Here is an 18,750-nt window from a genome sequence, read left to right on the forward strand (position 1 = left end):
CTAATTGCACTCTCATTTGCTGACACAAAGAAGGTATCTAGGTATATGATTTGTACAAAGATGTATTCAGTTCAAGAACCCTCATGTCGCTTTCTTTCCATGCAATCACTGGTAACAGATCACACGAACAAGCCACTGACATTGGTCTTATATCATAAGTACATTATCGTCAAAAGAAATATAAATTGCTTTTACATCACAAGCATGTATGAAGCCACACAAGTGTAGTGTGTGGAGCAACCCTTTGCTTTTGCTTGTTATCTCTGGGAACGTGCTATTGTACAGTCTGGCGCAAAGCCACACAGTGTGAAGTTTTTGAAAAATTATTTGCTAGAGTTTATGACCTCAAGGCCCATTCAGTAGTTCATTTTGGGTTGAAGTCACTTAAGTGTGGTGTTTGTACTAAATTGTCCGAAGATACAGCTACAGCTATCGGGGAACGCCGCAGGACACTGCGGCAGCACGAGTGCCTCTACGGATAGTTTAATAGCTTTCAAGAGACTCCGGGCGAATGTGCAGTTTTTAATGAAGAAAAGGAAGCAGTGTGTCGGAAGCAGTACGTCTCGACTGTGCGATCCCACACCCTGTCGTTCAGAGTGTGGACTGAGCTCCACCAGAGTTGCGGCTGTCTGTCACCGACTGCAGTTACTGGCATCCCGGTCAGTGGTAATATCTGCAGCGATGCTGCAGTACTCGCCAAATGTTTGCGACGCACGTCACTGAAGTGTTTGCATGCAGTAGTTAACGTCCTAGACCGCTAACACCTCACCGAATGCTGCCTGCTGTCCTTGTATGCGTACTGCTCTCTATCGTCCAATGTCCTTCTCAGTGAATGGGAGCTTCACGGCGCCGTGGCAGAGTGTCGAGGTACGGCCCCTGGACCCGACAGAGTCCACGACCGAATGACCGGACACCTTTGTGCCGACGGTGTGAAACGTATCTTCTCTCTTTTTAATCGCATTTGCCTCTCAGTGGTGGGAAGGTATTATTATTCCTGTCCTGAAACCAGTGAAGGACATACATATTTTAAATAATTACCGGCTATTGCCTCTAATGAATGGGCTGTGGAAGCTATTCGAACAAATCGCCAACTAATGTCTTTTTCGGTGCCTAGAAGCCGGAGGGCATATATCACGACTTCAAAATGCCATTCAGGGTTTCCGGTCCACCACAGACCACCTGGTTTGTTTGGAATCTGCAGTGAGCAATGCTTCTGTCTCACCTACATCTGATTGTGGTGCTCTTTGACCTACAGAAGGCACTCGAGACCACCTGGTGACGTCACGTCCTCTCTGCACTGCACGAGTAGGGTCTCTCCGACGTTTATCGAGAATTCCTATCTCTCATTTTTTCAGGTCCAGGTAGGTCTGACTCCTAGCAACCACTATGTACAGGAAACTGGAGTCCCTCGGGGATCGATTGCGAGCGTAATGCTGCTTGGTTTCACCATCAGTGGCATTGTAAATGCAGGGGGTCCCCACAGCCTTTCTGTCACTGTACATGGATGATCTTTGCCGTTATGGCTTTGCAGGTCTGTGCTGTTGTCACTCACACACACACACACACACACACACACACACACACACACACACACACACACACACACACACACACAGCTCAGTTCATCAAATTGCATTATTCACTGTAGAGGTGTGGTGTTTTTTGAGCAATCTTCATGGTATGAATGTAGTTCCTACATATATGTTAGCTGCAGAAAAGCAATGATTAAAATCAATTTTGTTTTATTTTTATTATTGGTTTGTTGCAGATTGATAGACTCTCTGATGATCCACATCCCATTTGTGATCTGCAGAATGTTAAAGTAGAGGTAAGCAGCTGCTACATGTCAAGTTAATTTCTTGCTTGTCTCAGTAATGTTTCTAATGTACGTCTAATTCCAAATTAAATTGAAAATGTGAAAGATAATTGTGTTATCTGGAAAGTCAAATCTCATGCCGGATCTATGTTTCATTTCTATTTATAAAAAAAAATATAAGACTGAATTTTGTCGTTAGATTTATAATAAATACAAATAAATAATTTTTAATCTCATTGGATTATGCTATGAACTTAATGTGAGTTTAATATTCTATGGTGTGTTGTCTACATCTACATCTACATTTACACTCCGCAAGCCACCCAATGGTGTGTGGCGGAGGGCACTTACGTGCCACTGTCATTACCTCCCTTTCCTGTTCCAGTCGCGTATGGTTCGCGGGAAGAACGACTGTCTGAAAGCCTCCGTGTGCACTCGAATCTCTCTAATTTTACATTCTTGATCTGCTCGGGAGGTATAAGTAGGGGGAAGCAATATATTCGATACCTCATCCTGAAACGCACCCTCTCGAAACCTGGGCAGCGAGCTACACCGCGATACAGAGCGCCTCTCTTGCAGAGTCTGCCACTTGAGTTTGCTAAACATCTCCGTAACGCTATCACGCTTACCAAATAACCCTGTGACGAAACGCGCCGCTGTCTTTTTTTTTGGATCTTCTCTATCCCCTCTGTCAACCTGACCTGGTACGGATCCCACACTGATGAGCAATACTCGAGTATAGGTCGAACGAGTGTTTCGTAAGCCACCTCCTTTGTTGATGGACTACATTTTCTAAGGACTCTCCCAATGAATCTCAACCTGGTACCTGCCTTACCAACAATTAATTTTATATGATCATTCCACTTCAAATCGTTCTGCACGCATACTCCCAGATATTTTACGGAAGTAACTGCTACCAGTGTTTGTTCCACTATCATATAATCATACAAGAAAGAATCCTTCCTTCTATGTATCCGCAATACATGACATTTGTATATGTTAAGGGTCAGTTACACCAAGTGCCTATCTGCTGCACATCTTCCTGCGTGTCGCTGCAATTTTCTAACGCTGCAACTTCTCTGTATACTACAGCATGATCCGCGAAAAGCCGCACGGAACTTCCGACTCTATCTACTAGGTCAGTTATATACATTGTGAAAAGCAATGGTCCCATAACACTCCCCTGTGGCACGACAGAGGTTACTTTGTCTGTAGACGTCTCTCCATTGAGAACAACATGCTGTGTTCTGTTTGCTAAAAACTCTTCAATCCAGCCACACAGCTGGTCTGATATTCCGTAGGCTCTTAATTTGTTTATCAGGCGACAGTGCGGAACTGTATCGAACAACTTCCGGAAGTCGAGGAAAATGGCATCTACCTGGGTGCCCATATCTAATATTTTCTGGGTCTCTTGAACAAATAAAGCGAGTTGGGTCTCTCACGATCGCTGTTTCTGGAATCCGTGTTGATTCCTACAAAGTAGATTCTGTGTTTCCAGAAACGATATGATACATGAGAAAAAAAGTGTTGTAAAATTCTACAACGGATAGGTGTCAGAGATGTAGGTCTAATCATTTGGTATCTTCCATTCCTCTAGAGACTTGCGGTACACGGCTGTTAGAAGGGGGGCAAGTTCTTTCGCGTACTCTGTGTAGAATCGAATTGGTATCCTGTCAGGTCCAGTGGACTTTCCTCTGTTGAGTGATTCCAAATGCTTTTCTATTCCTTAGACACCTATTTCGATGTCAGCCATTTTTTCATTTGTGCGAGGATTTAGAGAAGGAACTGCAGTGCGGTCTTCGTCTGTGAAACAGCTCTGGAAAAAGGTATTTAGTATTTCAGCTTTACACGTGTCATTCTCTCTTTCAATGCCAGCATCATCCCGGAGTGTCTGGATATGCTGTTTCGAGCCACTTACTGATCTAACGTAAGACCAGAACTTCCTAGGATTTTCTGTCAAGTCGGTACATAGAATTTTACTTTCGAATTCACTGAACGCTTCACGATAGCCCTCCTTACGCTAACTTTGACATCGTTTAGCTTCTGTTTGTCTGAGAGGTTTTGGCTGCATTTAAACTTGCAGTGAAGCTCTGTTTGCTTTCACAGTAGTATCCTAACTCTGTTGTTGAACCACGGTGGGTTTTTCCTGTCCCTCACAGTTTTACTCGGCACATAGCTGTCTAAAATGCATTTTACGATTACCTTGAACTTTTTCCATAAACACTCAACATTGTCAGTGTCTGAACAGAAATTTTCGTTTTGATCTGTTAGTTAGTCTGAAATCTGCCTCCTATTACTCTTGCTAAACAGATAAACCTTCCTCCCATTTTTTATATTCCTATTTACTTCCATATTCAGGGATGCTGCAACGGCCTTATGATCACTGATTCCCTGTTCTGCACATACAGAGTTGAAAAGTTCGGGTCTGTTTATCAGCAGGTCCAAGATGTTATCTCCACGAGTCGGTTCTCTGTTTAATTGCTCTAGGTAATTTTCGGATAGTAAACTCAGTATAATGTCACTCAATGCTCTGTCCCTACGACACGTCCGGAACATCTGAGTGTCCCAGTCTATATCCGGTAAATTGAAATCTCCACCTAAGACTGTAACATGCTGAGAAAATTAATGTGAAATGTATTAGAGATTTTCTTTCAGTTGTTCTGCCACTAATGCTGCTGAGTCAGGAGGTAGGCAAAAGGAGCCAATTATTAACCTAGCTCGGTTGTTGAGTGTAACCTCCACCCATAATATTTCACAGGAACTATCCACTTCTACTTCACCACAGGATACACTACTACTAACAGTGACAAACACACCACCACCGGTTGCGTGCACTCTATCCTTTCCAAACACCGTCTGTGCCTTTGTAAAAATTTCGGCAGAATTTGTCTCTGGCTTCGGCCAGCTTTCTGTACCTGTAACGATTTCAGCTTCGGTGCTTTCTATCAGCGCTTGAAGTTCCGGTGCTTTACCAATGCAGCTTCGACAGTTTACAATTACAATACTGATTGCTGCTTGGTCCCCGCATGTCCTGACTTTGCCCCGCACCCTTTGAGGCTGTTGCCCTTTCTGTACTTGCCTGAGGCCATCTAATCTAAAAAACCGCCCAGTCCACGCCACACAGCCCCTGCTACCCGTGTAGCCGCTTGCTGCGTGTAGTGGACTCCTGACCTATCCAGCGGAACCCGAAACCCCACGACCCTATGGCACAAGTCGAGGAATCTGCAGCCCACACGGTCGCAGAACTGTCTCAGCCTCTGATTCAGATCCTCCACTCGGCTCTGTACAAAAGGTCCGCTGTCAGTCCTGTCGACAATGCTGCAAATGGTGAGCTCTGCTTTCATCCCGCTAGTGAGACTGGCAGTCATCACCAAATCGGATAACTGCCAGAAGCCAGAGAGGATTTCCTCTGATCCATAGCAACACACATCATTGGTGCCGACACGCGCGACTATCTGCAGATGGGTGCGCCCTGTACCCTTCGTGGCATCCGGAAGGACCCTTTACACATCTGGAATGACTGTCCCCAGTATGCACACGGAGTGCACATTGGTTTTCTTCCCCTCTCTTGCTGCCGCATCCCTAAGGAGCCCCAATACACGCCTGACGTTGGAGCTCCCAACTACCAGTAAGCCCACCTTCTACAACTGCCCGGATCTTGTGTACTGAGGGGCAACCTCTGGAACAGGACAAGCAGTCATGTCCGGCCGAAGATCAGTATCAGCTGGAGACAGAGCCTGAAACCGGTTCGTGAGACAAACTGGAGAGACCTTCCGTTCAGCCCTCCGGAATGTCTTTCGCTCTCTGCCACACCTCGAGACGACCTCCCACTCTACCACAGGTGAGGGATGAGCCTCAATGCGGGCAGTATCCCGGGCAGCCACAGTCTTAGTCCGATCGGGGCATGCGTGGGACGAGCTGGCCGCCCCCGACAAACCCCCATCCGGACCCCCACAGTGGTGCCCATTGGCAACAGCCTCAAGCTGTGTGACCGAAGCCAACACTGCCTGAAGCTGGGAGCGAAGGGATGCCAACTCAGCCTGTATCCGAACACAGCAGTTGCAGTCCCTATCCATGCTAAAAACTGTTGTGCAAAGAACGTCTGAACCAATCTACAGAGAGCACAAACAATTCGACACAAAATTTAAACGGTTATTAAAATACAAGATTGCCTAGTAAATGCAGTAATGCTGCTACTTGTGCACTGCTGACACACTGCTCGGCAGTGGAAGGAGACTACGCGATTTTACACTATTCAGGTACTAAAACGCGATGCTACAACTCTCAGGTACTATAATAGATCCGAAATTTATGAATTAACAATGCAAGTACCCAAAACACGCAAAGAAATTAAGAATTAAACTATATAACAAATAAGTGAGCTAAGAGTATAAGACTTGCTGTCAAATACAAGAGCATTGGCCAGTTCCATTACAAGGGCCACTGCCCTGTATGTACATTTTTTATTTCCTTTTTCATACTAAGTAGACAGTAATGTTTTGTAAATTACCTGAGTATTGATGTTGCAGTATCAAATATTACAGGACATCAATATTAACAGAAATGCAGAAAAACAATCTCTCACATGTACTGATCAATCCCGAAATTTTGTAGAACACACAGATTTTCCTTCCAAAGCTGGCTCGGTTAATTTCAATAATGATTTTTAAGGATGCACAGAGAATAAGACGAACAACATTTTGGAGACAACAGTGGATTCAAAAATGCTTAACACATTGAAGGGAGAGTTCCAAACGTATTCAGTTTCCTCCCAAACAAAACATCATTTGACGAAATATTTTAATAAGCAATCAAAGTTTTGAACATTTGTGTATGGTTAAAACTTTGTCTGTGTGGATAGAGAATAAAAATCACTAAGTTTTGAAACTATCAAATTTCCTGTGTGTACACATATCACAGAAGGTATTAATATTTCGTTTATAACTTGTTTTGCTCTGCACATTCCAGGTCAGTCTCAAGTAGGTTTTGTTTCCAAATAATCAACAGACAAGAAGAGACATATTTCTTGAGTAGAACATCTGTAGAGGTTTATAGTGTTTATGGTGGCATCCATTGACATATTGGGTCACAAATAGGAAGATCGGTATATGTAAATGAATGTGATAAAGCACACATTTTTTTCAAATTGTACAAAAGAAATGTATTCGTTTTTTACATTTTTTATGTGACTGTGCCTGGAAACAGCAGATCTGCGTGGTTTTTTAAGTTTTCATTAAAGTACTAGAAAAACTGGCTCTTTAGCCTAAATAGACTTTGTTCCAATGTGGATTTGGTTTGTTTCAACCCTTGACATAATGTGTTATCCGGCATCATTTTCATTCACATTTGATAGTAGGCTTCCAAAATTTGACAGGCCTTATTTTTATGTGTGTGAATGATTCACAAAGCGAATTTCATTAATGGGCTAATAAAACCTGTTCCATTCTGTGTCCCCATTACCCTTCACATTCTGTGCGAGAGTGGCTTAAGAGTGCAGATAGGAACTTGTTCTCCAACTGAAATGAAGTAGTATCCCTTTTAAAGAAGTGCTAATAGTGCAGAAATCAGTTGGTATTTTTTCTTGTCTTGGCTTTGAAATGAGAGCCTAATGCTGCATGGGGACATGTGCTTAAATCTTCAACTAACACTAATTATTTCACTGTTTTCAGGTTGTTGAAGATCCATTAACAGTCCCATGGTTCAATGGGTGTTTTAAGGAGGATCCAGATGCATATTTAGGAGTGAATGCCACAGAGAGTGAGGTAAGTTTTCAGTATTCACCAATATTCCACTTTAACCATAGTTGTGGGAGGAATGTTTACTGTATACAGTTCCAAGTGGCAAGCCTGCTAGGTCACTCGTACTGTCTCAGGAGGGTACAGGTATAATGGTGGCCTAGTCGTAGATATTGCTATAATCGCACTATTTCACTCCCATTTACGGAGCTTGTTAGCACTTGATGTTAGGTTGGCACCATTAAAATGCATTGTGGTAATCGCTGCTGTGTCTTGTTGCTAATGCAGGCCCTAAATCTGGTTGTCTAGGGGTAAAAAGACGAGGTCCCGTGTTTTTGATGTGCTTTTGATGATAAATAATGAGCGAAAGCAACAAATATGTAAACTTCAAATATTTATTACCCTGGTGGCCATCTTAATACCACTGTCCACCAGAGACAATGACACAACACAAAGTAGCACTTCTTTTACATGTTCTTTGCAATGTTTATCCACCTAGAACAATAACACACATACACTTTACCAAACTGACATTCAGACTCCGCTCCTGACCCTTCTTGCTGCTTGTATTTATAATCTTGTCAAAGAACTACTAAAGAGAGATATAGTCTGCAACTCACATGTACATCTGTTATCGTAATTTGTGCAGAAAAGTTGTTAATTTATATACAGTGACATAATTTAACAGGTTATTAAAATGACAGACAGATTTGTTGACTTAACAGAATAATTCTTTCTTACAAAAAGGTCGTTTTTTGGAAGTTTGTCAATTGACTTCTCTAATTTGCATAAATAAGTAAATAACATGAATTATTAAGAATTACATTGTTTTTCGTCTAAAATAGGAGGGTTTACGTGAATACTGAGTGAAAATGGTCCTAGTGAACAAATAGGTTTCACTGGGTGATTTTTATTTAAGGAGATCCAAAACACGTAAGTTGGCCACTGTTTTTTGTAGCTCATATTAATTATTTAAGAGGAACTTAGTGTTTTTACATGATGACATTTGCTGTATCAGTGATAAAGTGATACTAACTTTTGTGTGGGTCAGCTATTCAGTATAATTTAATAATGTTATGCAATCATTGTTAACATCCACAATAACTTCTTTATAATCATAAATACTCATTAAACTGGTTGAATTTGGAGGGTATTGCATACCTTGGTAAAGTAAAGCCTTTAATAGGTTCCGTTACACAGGGTTGGCAAACGTGGTGTTCTGAAGCTGTGGCTGACGAGAGTCAATAGCCCTTCATAACTGTAAGCTTAGGGTGTGCTCCGTTAGCAATTGTACAGAGCTGTCGAGCATTGTAATTCCCAAAAGTAGGGATTTTGTTCTCGAGCTCAGACGTGGTTCGGACTTGTACCTACAGCCTGAACTTGGTGGTAGACTTGGTGGGTGTCGAGACAAAACTCTGGTTTTTGGACAACCTCTGTAGCACATGCCACACACCAGCTGTACGAAGCTTTCTCAAGTGTTCAGAGTAGACACAGAGTCAATTTGCATTTCTTTACCAGCACATTAGTACAAAAGACTCCTGATTGAGTAGGTGCATTACCTGAGAGCTGCCAATTGAAGTAAGAGTGCTCTAGGTAGTCCACTGCCTGGTAGCAGCAAGACTCATTACTCCTCCTCAGAATGTCTTTCTCATTGTTACAAGAAAAGAATATCACTTGAGAAGGTGTGTTTTACTTATCCCTGTAGTGCAGTTGTACATTGCAGTTGACAGCTATTAACATTGCTGCTCTGGCATATTCAGTCAGTCCTGAAGCTCCAAATGCACGCAGTCCACTCCAGTGAACACTCACTTCTGATGCTGTGCACTGTGCACATTTGTGGCCTCAGCACAGATTGAAAATGCCAAAGGAAAGACATTAACAGCTGTTCTCTGCAAGTGGGATTTGTGTTACTCTAGCTCGAAAAATGACCCAAAAGCCACTCAATTATTTTCACTGTTTTTGTTGGCTGAACAATTTTTGCGACTCAGTGATTTATTATTTTTACTCCTAATATATTTATGTTCTTCCATAACTTTCCCCACCTGACTTAACAGAAATGGTTCAAATCTATCTGCTATCTTTGTACCTGTTTGTTTAGTGCCGGCCACAGTTGTTACACTGTCCTTTCTGATTTCCTCTCCCTCTGTCACCTATCAAATATAAAATAAGTGCATGTAGAGGATCAATGTACATCAGTTCTGTTTCACAAGATGAAGTAGCTAAAGCAATAAAAGGAGTAAAACAACCACTAAGAATGTTATGTCTGTAACTTATTCATTTGATCATTCTGTAACTTTTCAACGACAACAGTAATATACACTTGAAACAAAGATGTGTAACTTACCAAACAAAAGCGCTGGCAGGTCGATACACACACACAAAATTCAAGCTTTCGCAACCCACCGTTGCTTCATCAGGAAAGAGGTAAGGAGAGGGAAAGACGGAAGGATGCGCACACACACACACACACACACACACACACACACACACACAAGCAGACATTTGTAAAGGCAAAACTCTTGAGAATGTAAAATCTTGAGATGTAAATGTGCTGGATTCCTTGTTCTTTCATAGTGTCTCTCCATACTTTGCTTGTATAATAAGCAACGTTGTCTGTCAAGATCATTATAGGTTTGCCGAGCTCAGTTATATAGTTGTTGATAAATTTGCGTAACATGGGTCGAACGTGGAGATTTTTCCAAAGTATATAATTTCACATATTTTGAAGAGAGATCATAGAAAGCCAAAACACATTTGAACCGTCCACGTGTCATGGGACATGGCCCACAGACACCAACATTAAAGGTTGTTGTGGGATGATCGGATGTAATTCTATCTTCTGACAATAGTATATGGGTTTTGCCTTCTGACATATTTTGCACTTCTTAAGAATATTTGTAGCTAGACGTCCCAAATTTGGATGATAGCAGTATTGTGCTACTTTGGCTGTACATTTAGCGGCACCAAAATGACCCCAATTCAAGTGAGTGTACCATACTAGTGATTCTAAATATTTATTTGGAACACAAACTTTCCAAACATCATCTTCATCCTTTCTCCGATACAATATTCCGGATTTTAATTGATAGCGTTCTTGAGAGTGACTTAGCGTTTTGCTTTCAACAGCATGTCTAATGGCTTTCTACAACTTATCGTCTTCTTGCAGTTGTGGAAGACTTCGACATGCACGTTCACAGCTAGAGAGTGTTCTGCTGGCAAACCCAATTATTTTGATATCTTCTGGATTGTCCGTCTGGAAAAGAGTGGCACCCAATCCTGTTTCAGAAGCATCCGCAGCAATATAAAAATCTTGATCAAGTCTCGGATAATGTAACAGTGGAGCGTTAGTCAAAGCATTGTGGATGTTATCAAAAGCTTGCGTGCATTCGGAATTCCACTCCCACATGACATTTTTTCTTAACAACCGTAACAAACCGTTTTGGCTTCCTAACTGATTGTGTAAAAATCGTCGAAAAAATGAAACTAAGCCGATAAATGACTTTAATTCCGTTCTGTTCTTTGGATAAGCACATCTGTTAATTGCATCCATCTTTTTAGGATTTGGTTTTATCCCTTCAGGAGTAATTATATGTCCAAGAAATTTCAATTGGTTATGAGCAAACTTGAATTTGCTCAAATTTACAGTAACTCCGTATTCCAAAAATTTCGCAAAAACTCTTCTTAATAAGTCCAAATTTTCCTCCCAAGTTTCAGAAGCAATTAGCAAGTCATCCACATATAAAGTAACTTCATTCAAAAGGTCTCTGCCCAGTACGGTATCTAATGCCAATATAAAAACACCACCGCTTATTTTCAACCCAAATGGCATGACGGTAAACTGGTAACTTCGGCCCAGAAAAATGAATGCAGTATATTTTCGAGATTCTTTAGATATTCTGGTTTGCCAATATGAAGTACGCATATCCAAAGAAGTTAAGAAGCGGGCAATATAAAACTTTTGTACTAACTCTTCTAGGTTCTCCGGTCGGGTTTGTACAGGTATAATGATCTTATTCATCTCTCTGGCATCCAACACCAATCTGATGTCACCATTGGGTTTAATTACCGCCACAAGAGGGTTACAATATTCTGAATCTGAGGGCTCAATAATACCCCATTCTAACATTTTATTGATTTCCTTTCTGACTACTTCTTACTTTGTCCATGGGATAAACTACGAAGTACGACAAAAGGGTTTATGTGCATACGTCTTTATGTAGTATTCAAAGTCTTTTATTATACCCGGACATTTACTAAAAATCGACTGATATGCTTCCGACTAGTAGTACAAATCGTCCCTTTGGATAACAGATAAATATTCTAACACCTTTTCCTGCAATGACATTTTATCCATCATTTCTTCAGAACATTCAATAAGGCAGATATCATACACGTTTTCATTATTAATACTGACATATTTTACCATTAGATTCATACACAATTGATTTGGAATTACTCGGCTCTTTCTCAGGGTGGCTGTCAAAACACTACCATTGGAATTAAATATACATTCACCTTTCTCTAAATTAATGATTGCACCGGTCTCACGTAAAAAATCCAAACCCCAGATACATGGTACTGTCATTTTAGGAACAACCAGGAATGTACTTTCTATTTGAGCCCCCTGTATTGTAACGTCGACATGTACCTATTTCACAACTTTTTGCATTTTTGCACTGAACGTGCCAGACACGGTACATCCTGTGATAGGAAAAGTGGGAATTTTTACCCCTCGGCTTATCTGTTTTAAACAGTCCAGCGTCATGACATTAATAGTCGCTCCAGTATCAATTAATATTTCAACATCAACATTATTTATTCTTGTTGGAATTATTGCCTGTAAAATTTGTCCGCATTTATTAAAAACTTCAGGTTTTTCTTCAATTAATTCATTCCTTATATCCTGATCATTATTGTACCTTAATACTCCCAGTTCAAATTGATGCCTGCCTTCCTTCTCCTTTCCAGTCATCCTAGGAAGGCATTTGGTGACTGGTATTAGTTTAATCTATCTCGTTGAGTCATTGGTGGGGGTTCATGAACTTCCACAATGCGTACAGTATGATCCGAGTTACAGTATTCACCCTGTCACACATAGGAGGCTCCTTCACCCATTGGTATGACTCCTTGTGCTGGATGAGGACTCGAGGCATTTGTTCATCCTGCCGATGAACATTATGCTTCGAATTATCTTCCCAAGTTTGAATACAATTGGGTTCATCACTTGGGTACCTGTTACTCTTATTAATATCCCTACTACGCACATTCGCGTCACTATATCGAGGTTTACCTCTAGCACAGTAAGAATCTCTTCTATATTTATTATAATCATTGTTTTTATTGCAGCCACAGGACAAAGATTGTCCACACTCCTGTGATGCGGGTTTGACCTGGTTTTCGGTATTATTATTATTATTATTATTATTATTATTATTATTATTATTATCATACATTAAATTGTTATTATAATTATATTAAAAACAAAGATTCCAAGACTTACCAAGCGGGAAAGCGCCGGCAGACAGGCACATGAACAAAACACACAAACACACACACAGAATTACTAGCTTTTGCAACCGATGGTTGCTTCTTCAGGAAGGAGAGGGAAAGACGAAAGGATGTGGGTTTTAAGGGAGAGGGTAGGGAGTCATTCCAATCCCGGGAGCGGAAAGACTTCCCTTAGGGGAAAAAAAAGGACAGGTGTACACTCGTACGCACGCACACACGCACACACACGCACATATGTCAGAAATATGTCTGCTTGTGTCTGTGTATGTGCGGATGGATATGTGTGCGTGTGCGTGTGCGTGTGCGTGTGTGTGTACCTGTCCTTTTTTTCCCCTAAGGGAAGTCTTTCCGCTCCCGGGATTGGAATGACTCCTTACCCCCTCCCTTAAAACCCACATCCTTTCGTCTTTCCCTCTCCTTCCTGAAGAAGCAACCATCGGTTGCAAAAGCTAGTAATTCTGTGTGTGTGTGTGTGTGTGTGTGTGTGTGTGTGTGTGTGTTTTGTTCATTGTGCCTGTCTGCCGGCGCTTTCCCCTTGGTAAGTCATGGAATCTTTGTTTTTAATATATTTTTCCCATGTGGAAGTTTCTTTCTATTTTATTTACATCATTGTTATTATAATTATTCGTATTACTATGAGTGTGATTCGACATTTGATAACTACTCATTTGTCTTTCGTCTTCCATAATCGTATCTATAGAGTCAATCATCGACAAGAATTGTTCTACAACGTGGTCAGGAACATTTATTAACTTTTCACGTATATTTATGGGCAACCTTCCCTTCGAAATTCTGATCACTTCCTTGTGAGAAATTGGATCACTCCAGTAATGTGTCTTATTTATGTACTTTTCAAAATATTGCCTTAAAGTACTCCTTTTACTGTTAAAATACTCAGGTTGGTAAACCTCTTTTCTTAATTTCTCGTTTACTCGACAACCAGTATTTAGACAAAAAGAGTTGTTCAAACTCTGCCCAACTATGGCAACTTTCACTTATTTCGGTGGCCTGTAATGCAGCTTCTCCGGTAATTTTGGATACTATAAATTGAAGTCGTTTGTGTTCTGACCAGCTACGTGGAAATATTCTTTTGAAATTATTGATACAGATTTTTGGATGCAGGTTGTTCTTTTCAGTGGAGAATGTTTGGAATTGTCCACTTTTAAAAATGCTGTTCTCCACCTTTAAAGAAGACAAATATCCTCGCTGACCAAAAGAATCATCATCTTTACCAACCGAATCATCAACTTCCCAATGCAAATCTTCACCCCATTTGTACTTCGTATTATCACATGTTCGGTTGTTTTTCGACCTATTCTCCGAACGTTCGTCCTCTGTCAACAAATTTTGTGATGACTTTCGTTCTAACTCCGCCAATTTATGATTGGTTTCCTTTTGCCATTTAGGTAACTCATAGACTAATTTGTCTTTTATTTTCTGAATTTCGCTAGTGAAAAGCTTAATTAATTCATCATTTCTACTTAGGTGCTCATTGATATTTTCATTTGGTTGGGATCCAATAGTAGTCTTAACCTTGTCTATAATTTCATTTCCTTTTATTTCTATCCATTCAGATAGATCTTCGTCAAGTCTATTAGTTTGATCTACTAAATACTTGTTAACTAGACTATTTGTTTCGAAAGCTCTTCTATCTGTGCGCTAACATTGAAACAGCTGCTTTCACACTTAACCATCCTATTGGACAGGCCATAATAACTATTTGAAACTACCTCCTATTTCTATTCTACGTCATAAAGTTTTCCCACTAAATTATTATATTGCCTTTCCAAGGTGTTAGAAAACTCTACGTCTTGTTCTCCAAATTTTGCATTTAATTGAGTCTCCCAGTCCGCCTTTAATTCTTTCTTTGTATTTTCCAGTTTATAATCAAAGGTGTTCATTTGCTTTCCAAAGAATCCATTTTAACTTCTAATGAACCAAATTTGGCCTCATTTTTCATTTAACTTTTGATTGTCCTCTTTTAATTGCTTATTATCTTTTTCTAGTGAACCAAGTCTTCCATTCATTAAACCCATTTGAGTATTTATTGATACCAGCATATCAAACATTTTTTGATTAATATTTCCATTTTGAGGATCAACTTGCTGATCTACTTCCGAAACCTCTAGATCTTTATGTTCTCCCACGCTGCTTACCTTACTTGTCATTGTATTTGAATCTCTTAACGGCTCTAAATCAATAACTGTATTATTATCTGTACATGTCTCCTGTCCCACATTGAGCTCATGGTATGCATCATCCATATCCTCTTCACTTTCCTCTCTCTCTTTACTCATTACTCTACTCAACTGCACATTATCATGTATTCTTTTCGTTCGTTTTGACATGGTTGTTCACTACCAAGACATACACTTATTTTCACTATGTATTTATAAATATTTATCTATGAAAATCATAAGTTTATGGAATAATAACAGATATGACCAAACTGTCTTGTCTCTTCTGTTTTATTTAACATAACTTCGTTAACAGTTTCATTTCGCATTCCCCACTCATTCACCGAAACCCTTTGATTAACAGTTTTGGTTGCTTGACACCAACAGTCAATAATAATGATACAGCTTTTCTCCTTTTTATAAACTGAAGCCTGCTCTCCATGATATAATAAAAAAAAAAGAAAGGAAAAAAATGGCCTCAATACCGCGTCCCTCGTGAGATGCGAATAGACTTATCCCGGAATTGACCGCCCTGTAGGTGTACTCAGGTTAATGACCACACTTTATCAGCTATTTCTCGTAACTGAATGTCCGTTTGTTAGTCTGATTATACACTGTAGCTATTTAAAATTTGCCCCTCTATTTTTCACAGCGCACAATTAGCACTTCTTTACTTTTTTTTTTTTCTAAGAGTAAATGGAAAAAAAGACGCCGTATCATCGGCTTAGTCGATATAGAGCAAAACACCTTTATGTGCCCAATTTTACCTCTTCTTATAGGATCGGCTACCTTACTCATTAATTTACTGCATATTATTTCCAATAACACTAAACAGTTATCGCTGTTATATTTTAATGGTATTCAAAAGCATGTTACTATTATTATGACTGACCAAATTGTAACAAATCGCGTGGCATGCATTTTTAATGATAATTTTACACTATTCAAGTTCTGTTACAGCTATCTTGACTCGTAATGCTACACTACAGCATCATCAGCAAACAGTCACAAATTGCTGCTCATCCTATCCATGAGATCACTTATATATACAGAGAACTAGAGCATTCATGTCACACTACCTTCTAGCACTCCTGATAATATCCTGATGATATGGTGATTTTCTGTAATTCAGATCTGTATTTCCTGCTCATTCAAGCCATCTGTGTAGTGCCATAGCATAAAGGGTGGCAACACACACACACACACTTATGCAAATGCAATTCATACACAGGACCACAGTCACTGTCCACTGAGGCCAGACTGCGAGAAGAAGCAAATGAAGATAGAAGTTGTGGGGATATGGAGGAGGCTGGGGTGGGAAAGGACAGCAGGGTAGGGGGTGGTAAATTGCTTCTTGTCAGAACACACAGGGACAAGGTGGGGAGGTTGCCGAGGTAGGGCAGCTAGGCGCACTCTGGTAGGTAGGTAGGTAGGTAGGTAGGTAGGTAGGTAGGTAGGTAGGTAGGTAGGTTGGGAGGGAGGGGGGGGGGGGGGGAGGGGAGTGAAAAGACTGCGGGTGCGCTTGTGGAATAGAAGGCTGTGGAGTGGGAAGAGAGAAGAGGATAGGTGGGGTGAAGGAATAATATTTTTTATTGTTTGAAATTATGTCACTAAAAATAAAAAACAGGCTGTAACAGATGTTATATGTATTGGGGGAACATCTTGTCACTTTTCTTGCTCTGTGCCTGTGCTACACCATGTATTATCCTACACATCTGTAGGGTGGAATGCCACAAAATGTCGCAAAACCAGTTAAAAACACCAAATTATGTTGTTATGAAATTAAATACTTATATATCTAAGAAGGAATGTTTACCACCTGACAAATAACTTTTGGTGGTAGTAGTAGTAGTAGTAGTAGTAGTAGTAGTAGTAGTAGTAGTGACATATAAAGGATTTTGAGAAAGAGTAAAAAAGTGTGTGAAATCTGTTAACATAAAATGCAAGTCGTGTATTATATCGTGAGCAGTTCACATATTTTTCACAGTTTAATGTACATACTTTGCTACTTTTGATACATTTTGTGAGTAAGCAATCTTGAGGAATAATCAGTTACCTTCAAGTGTTATTATAGTTTCTTTATTTCCTGTGATTATTGTAATGTCTCACTTAATTTGTGCTGTAAAACCATCTATAATTGTTCCAGGAGGAAGCCAGAGGACGACACGCCCCAGATGTTACACGGTAAAAGCTTTATTATTTTATTGGCTCATTTGTTTTACCTTTATACTCTCTTCCACATCCATCCAAATTGTCCTTACAAAATTATCACCGATTGTGGTAGCGCAGTGTGGTAAATGCTGGGATGGTTCCTTTGAAAAGAACACCGCCAGTTTCCTCCCCATCCGTGCCAAATCAGAAGTATGCCTACTTCTGTTCTGGTGTAACATCGAGCGCTACCACGACGATCGAGAACGGAAGAGCAGAGAGAGCTGAGACACGACTTCAGCCAATAGTACACTGACAGACCCCTCTCTAGGACAACACCAGACAGGAGCGGCATGTAGGCTGAAAGAATATAAGGCCACTCCTTATGGCTGTGGCTCCAGTTGAAGTTAGCCGACCTACGAATGCTACAGCAGTGACTTAGAAACTGTATTGGTTCACTTGTATTATGAATTGTACATACTGAAGAGCTTGCTTATTTTTGTCTGTCTGCCCCTTGCTTGGGAGACCTCAATATATCACAAAGTTAAGTATTGTAATCATTTTCTTTTGTACTAAACTCCATTAATACGCTTTGCTCGAGTTGTTATCTAGCAATCTGAGAAAGCAGCTTTCCTAGGCACCCTGTATTAGATGGGTGGGCAGAACACAACTTCTTTTATGACGTTTTTGTTGAGAGGTCATTGAACCCTAATTTTTATTCACTTTGTGTACAACATTACTTTATGGATAGAAAAAAAAAAAAATTCTGTAATGTTACAGATTCATTTTGTGGCTCGACAAACATATCCTTGCTGTCTCCATATCATGTGATCTGTTGTTCCCCTTTCCAGTGCGCCATGTATGTGAACTGCTTTGCCAACATGCACGAGTTGAATCATTTTGTCTGTGTGGTCTCATTTTCCCTTCAAATATGCTCACCAACTGAGGTGATGCAATGGTCAGCACACTGGACTCTCATACTGATTTAAATCAATGCCTGCTCAAAGCCACTGCCTGTAAATCCTTTGTGCCTTAACACTCTAGAGTTATGTGTGATAACAGGAAGTTGCATTTTTTCACTGAGAGTGTGACGTAAAGATGTTATCCTGATGGTAATATGTGACCAACTGGAAAATTGTAAGATACGCAGATATTTATTGTTAGGTTTGTACCTCGATCTCCACTCCTATGATATTATATAATGACATTTGTCGGACGTATAAATCCCTCCATCCCTTCTCGTCACATGTGGTGACTGGAGATCACTGTCGGGCAACTTGTCTGCAACAGTCAGTTGTCGACAGATGTCTTCTGAGGAACACTCTTCAAAATAAAAGTGACAAGAGTCAATTATCTGCACTGACAT

The 18,750-nt window shown here is 40.3% G+C and overlaps 1 protein-coding gene across 1 annotated transcript in view; it reads left to right on the forward strand.

Annotated features, from left to right (window-relative positions):
- Nucleotides 1–18,750, forward strand: part of LOC126295266 (uncharacterized) — a 710,311-nt gene that overhangs the window by 454,169 nt on the left and 237,392 nt on the right. The window contains exons 49-51 of the mRNA XM_049987689.1: nucleotides 1,769–1,828; nucleotides 7,486–7,578; nucleotides 17,383–17,420. Of these exons, the coding sequence (XP_049843646.1) occupies nucleotides 1,769–1,828; nucleotides 7,486–7,578; nucleotides 17,383–17,420 (191 nt within the window). The remainder of the gene's footprint in view (nucleotides 1–1,768; nucleotides 1,829–7,485; nucleotides 7,579–17,382; nucleotides 17,421–18,750) is intronic.

The sequence above is a fragment of the Schistocerca gregaria genome, chromosome 11 (assembly GCF_023897955.1).
Source record: "Schistocerca gregaria isolate iqSchGreg1 chromosome 11, iqSchGreg1.2, whole genome shotgun sequence".
Lineage (NCBI taxonomy): Eukaryota > Metazoa > Arthropoda > Insecta > Orthoptera > Acrididae > Schistocerca > Schistocerca gregaria.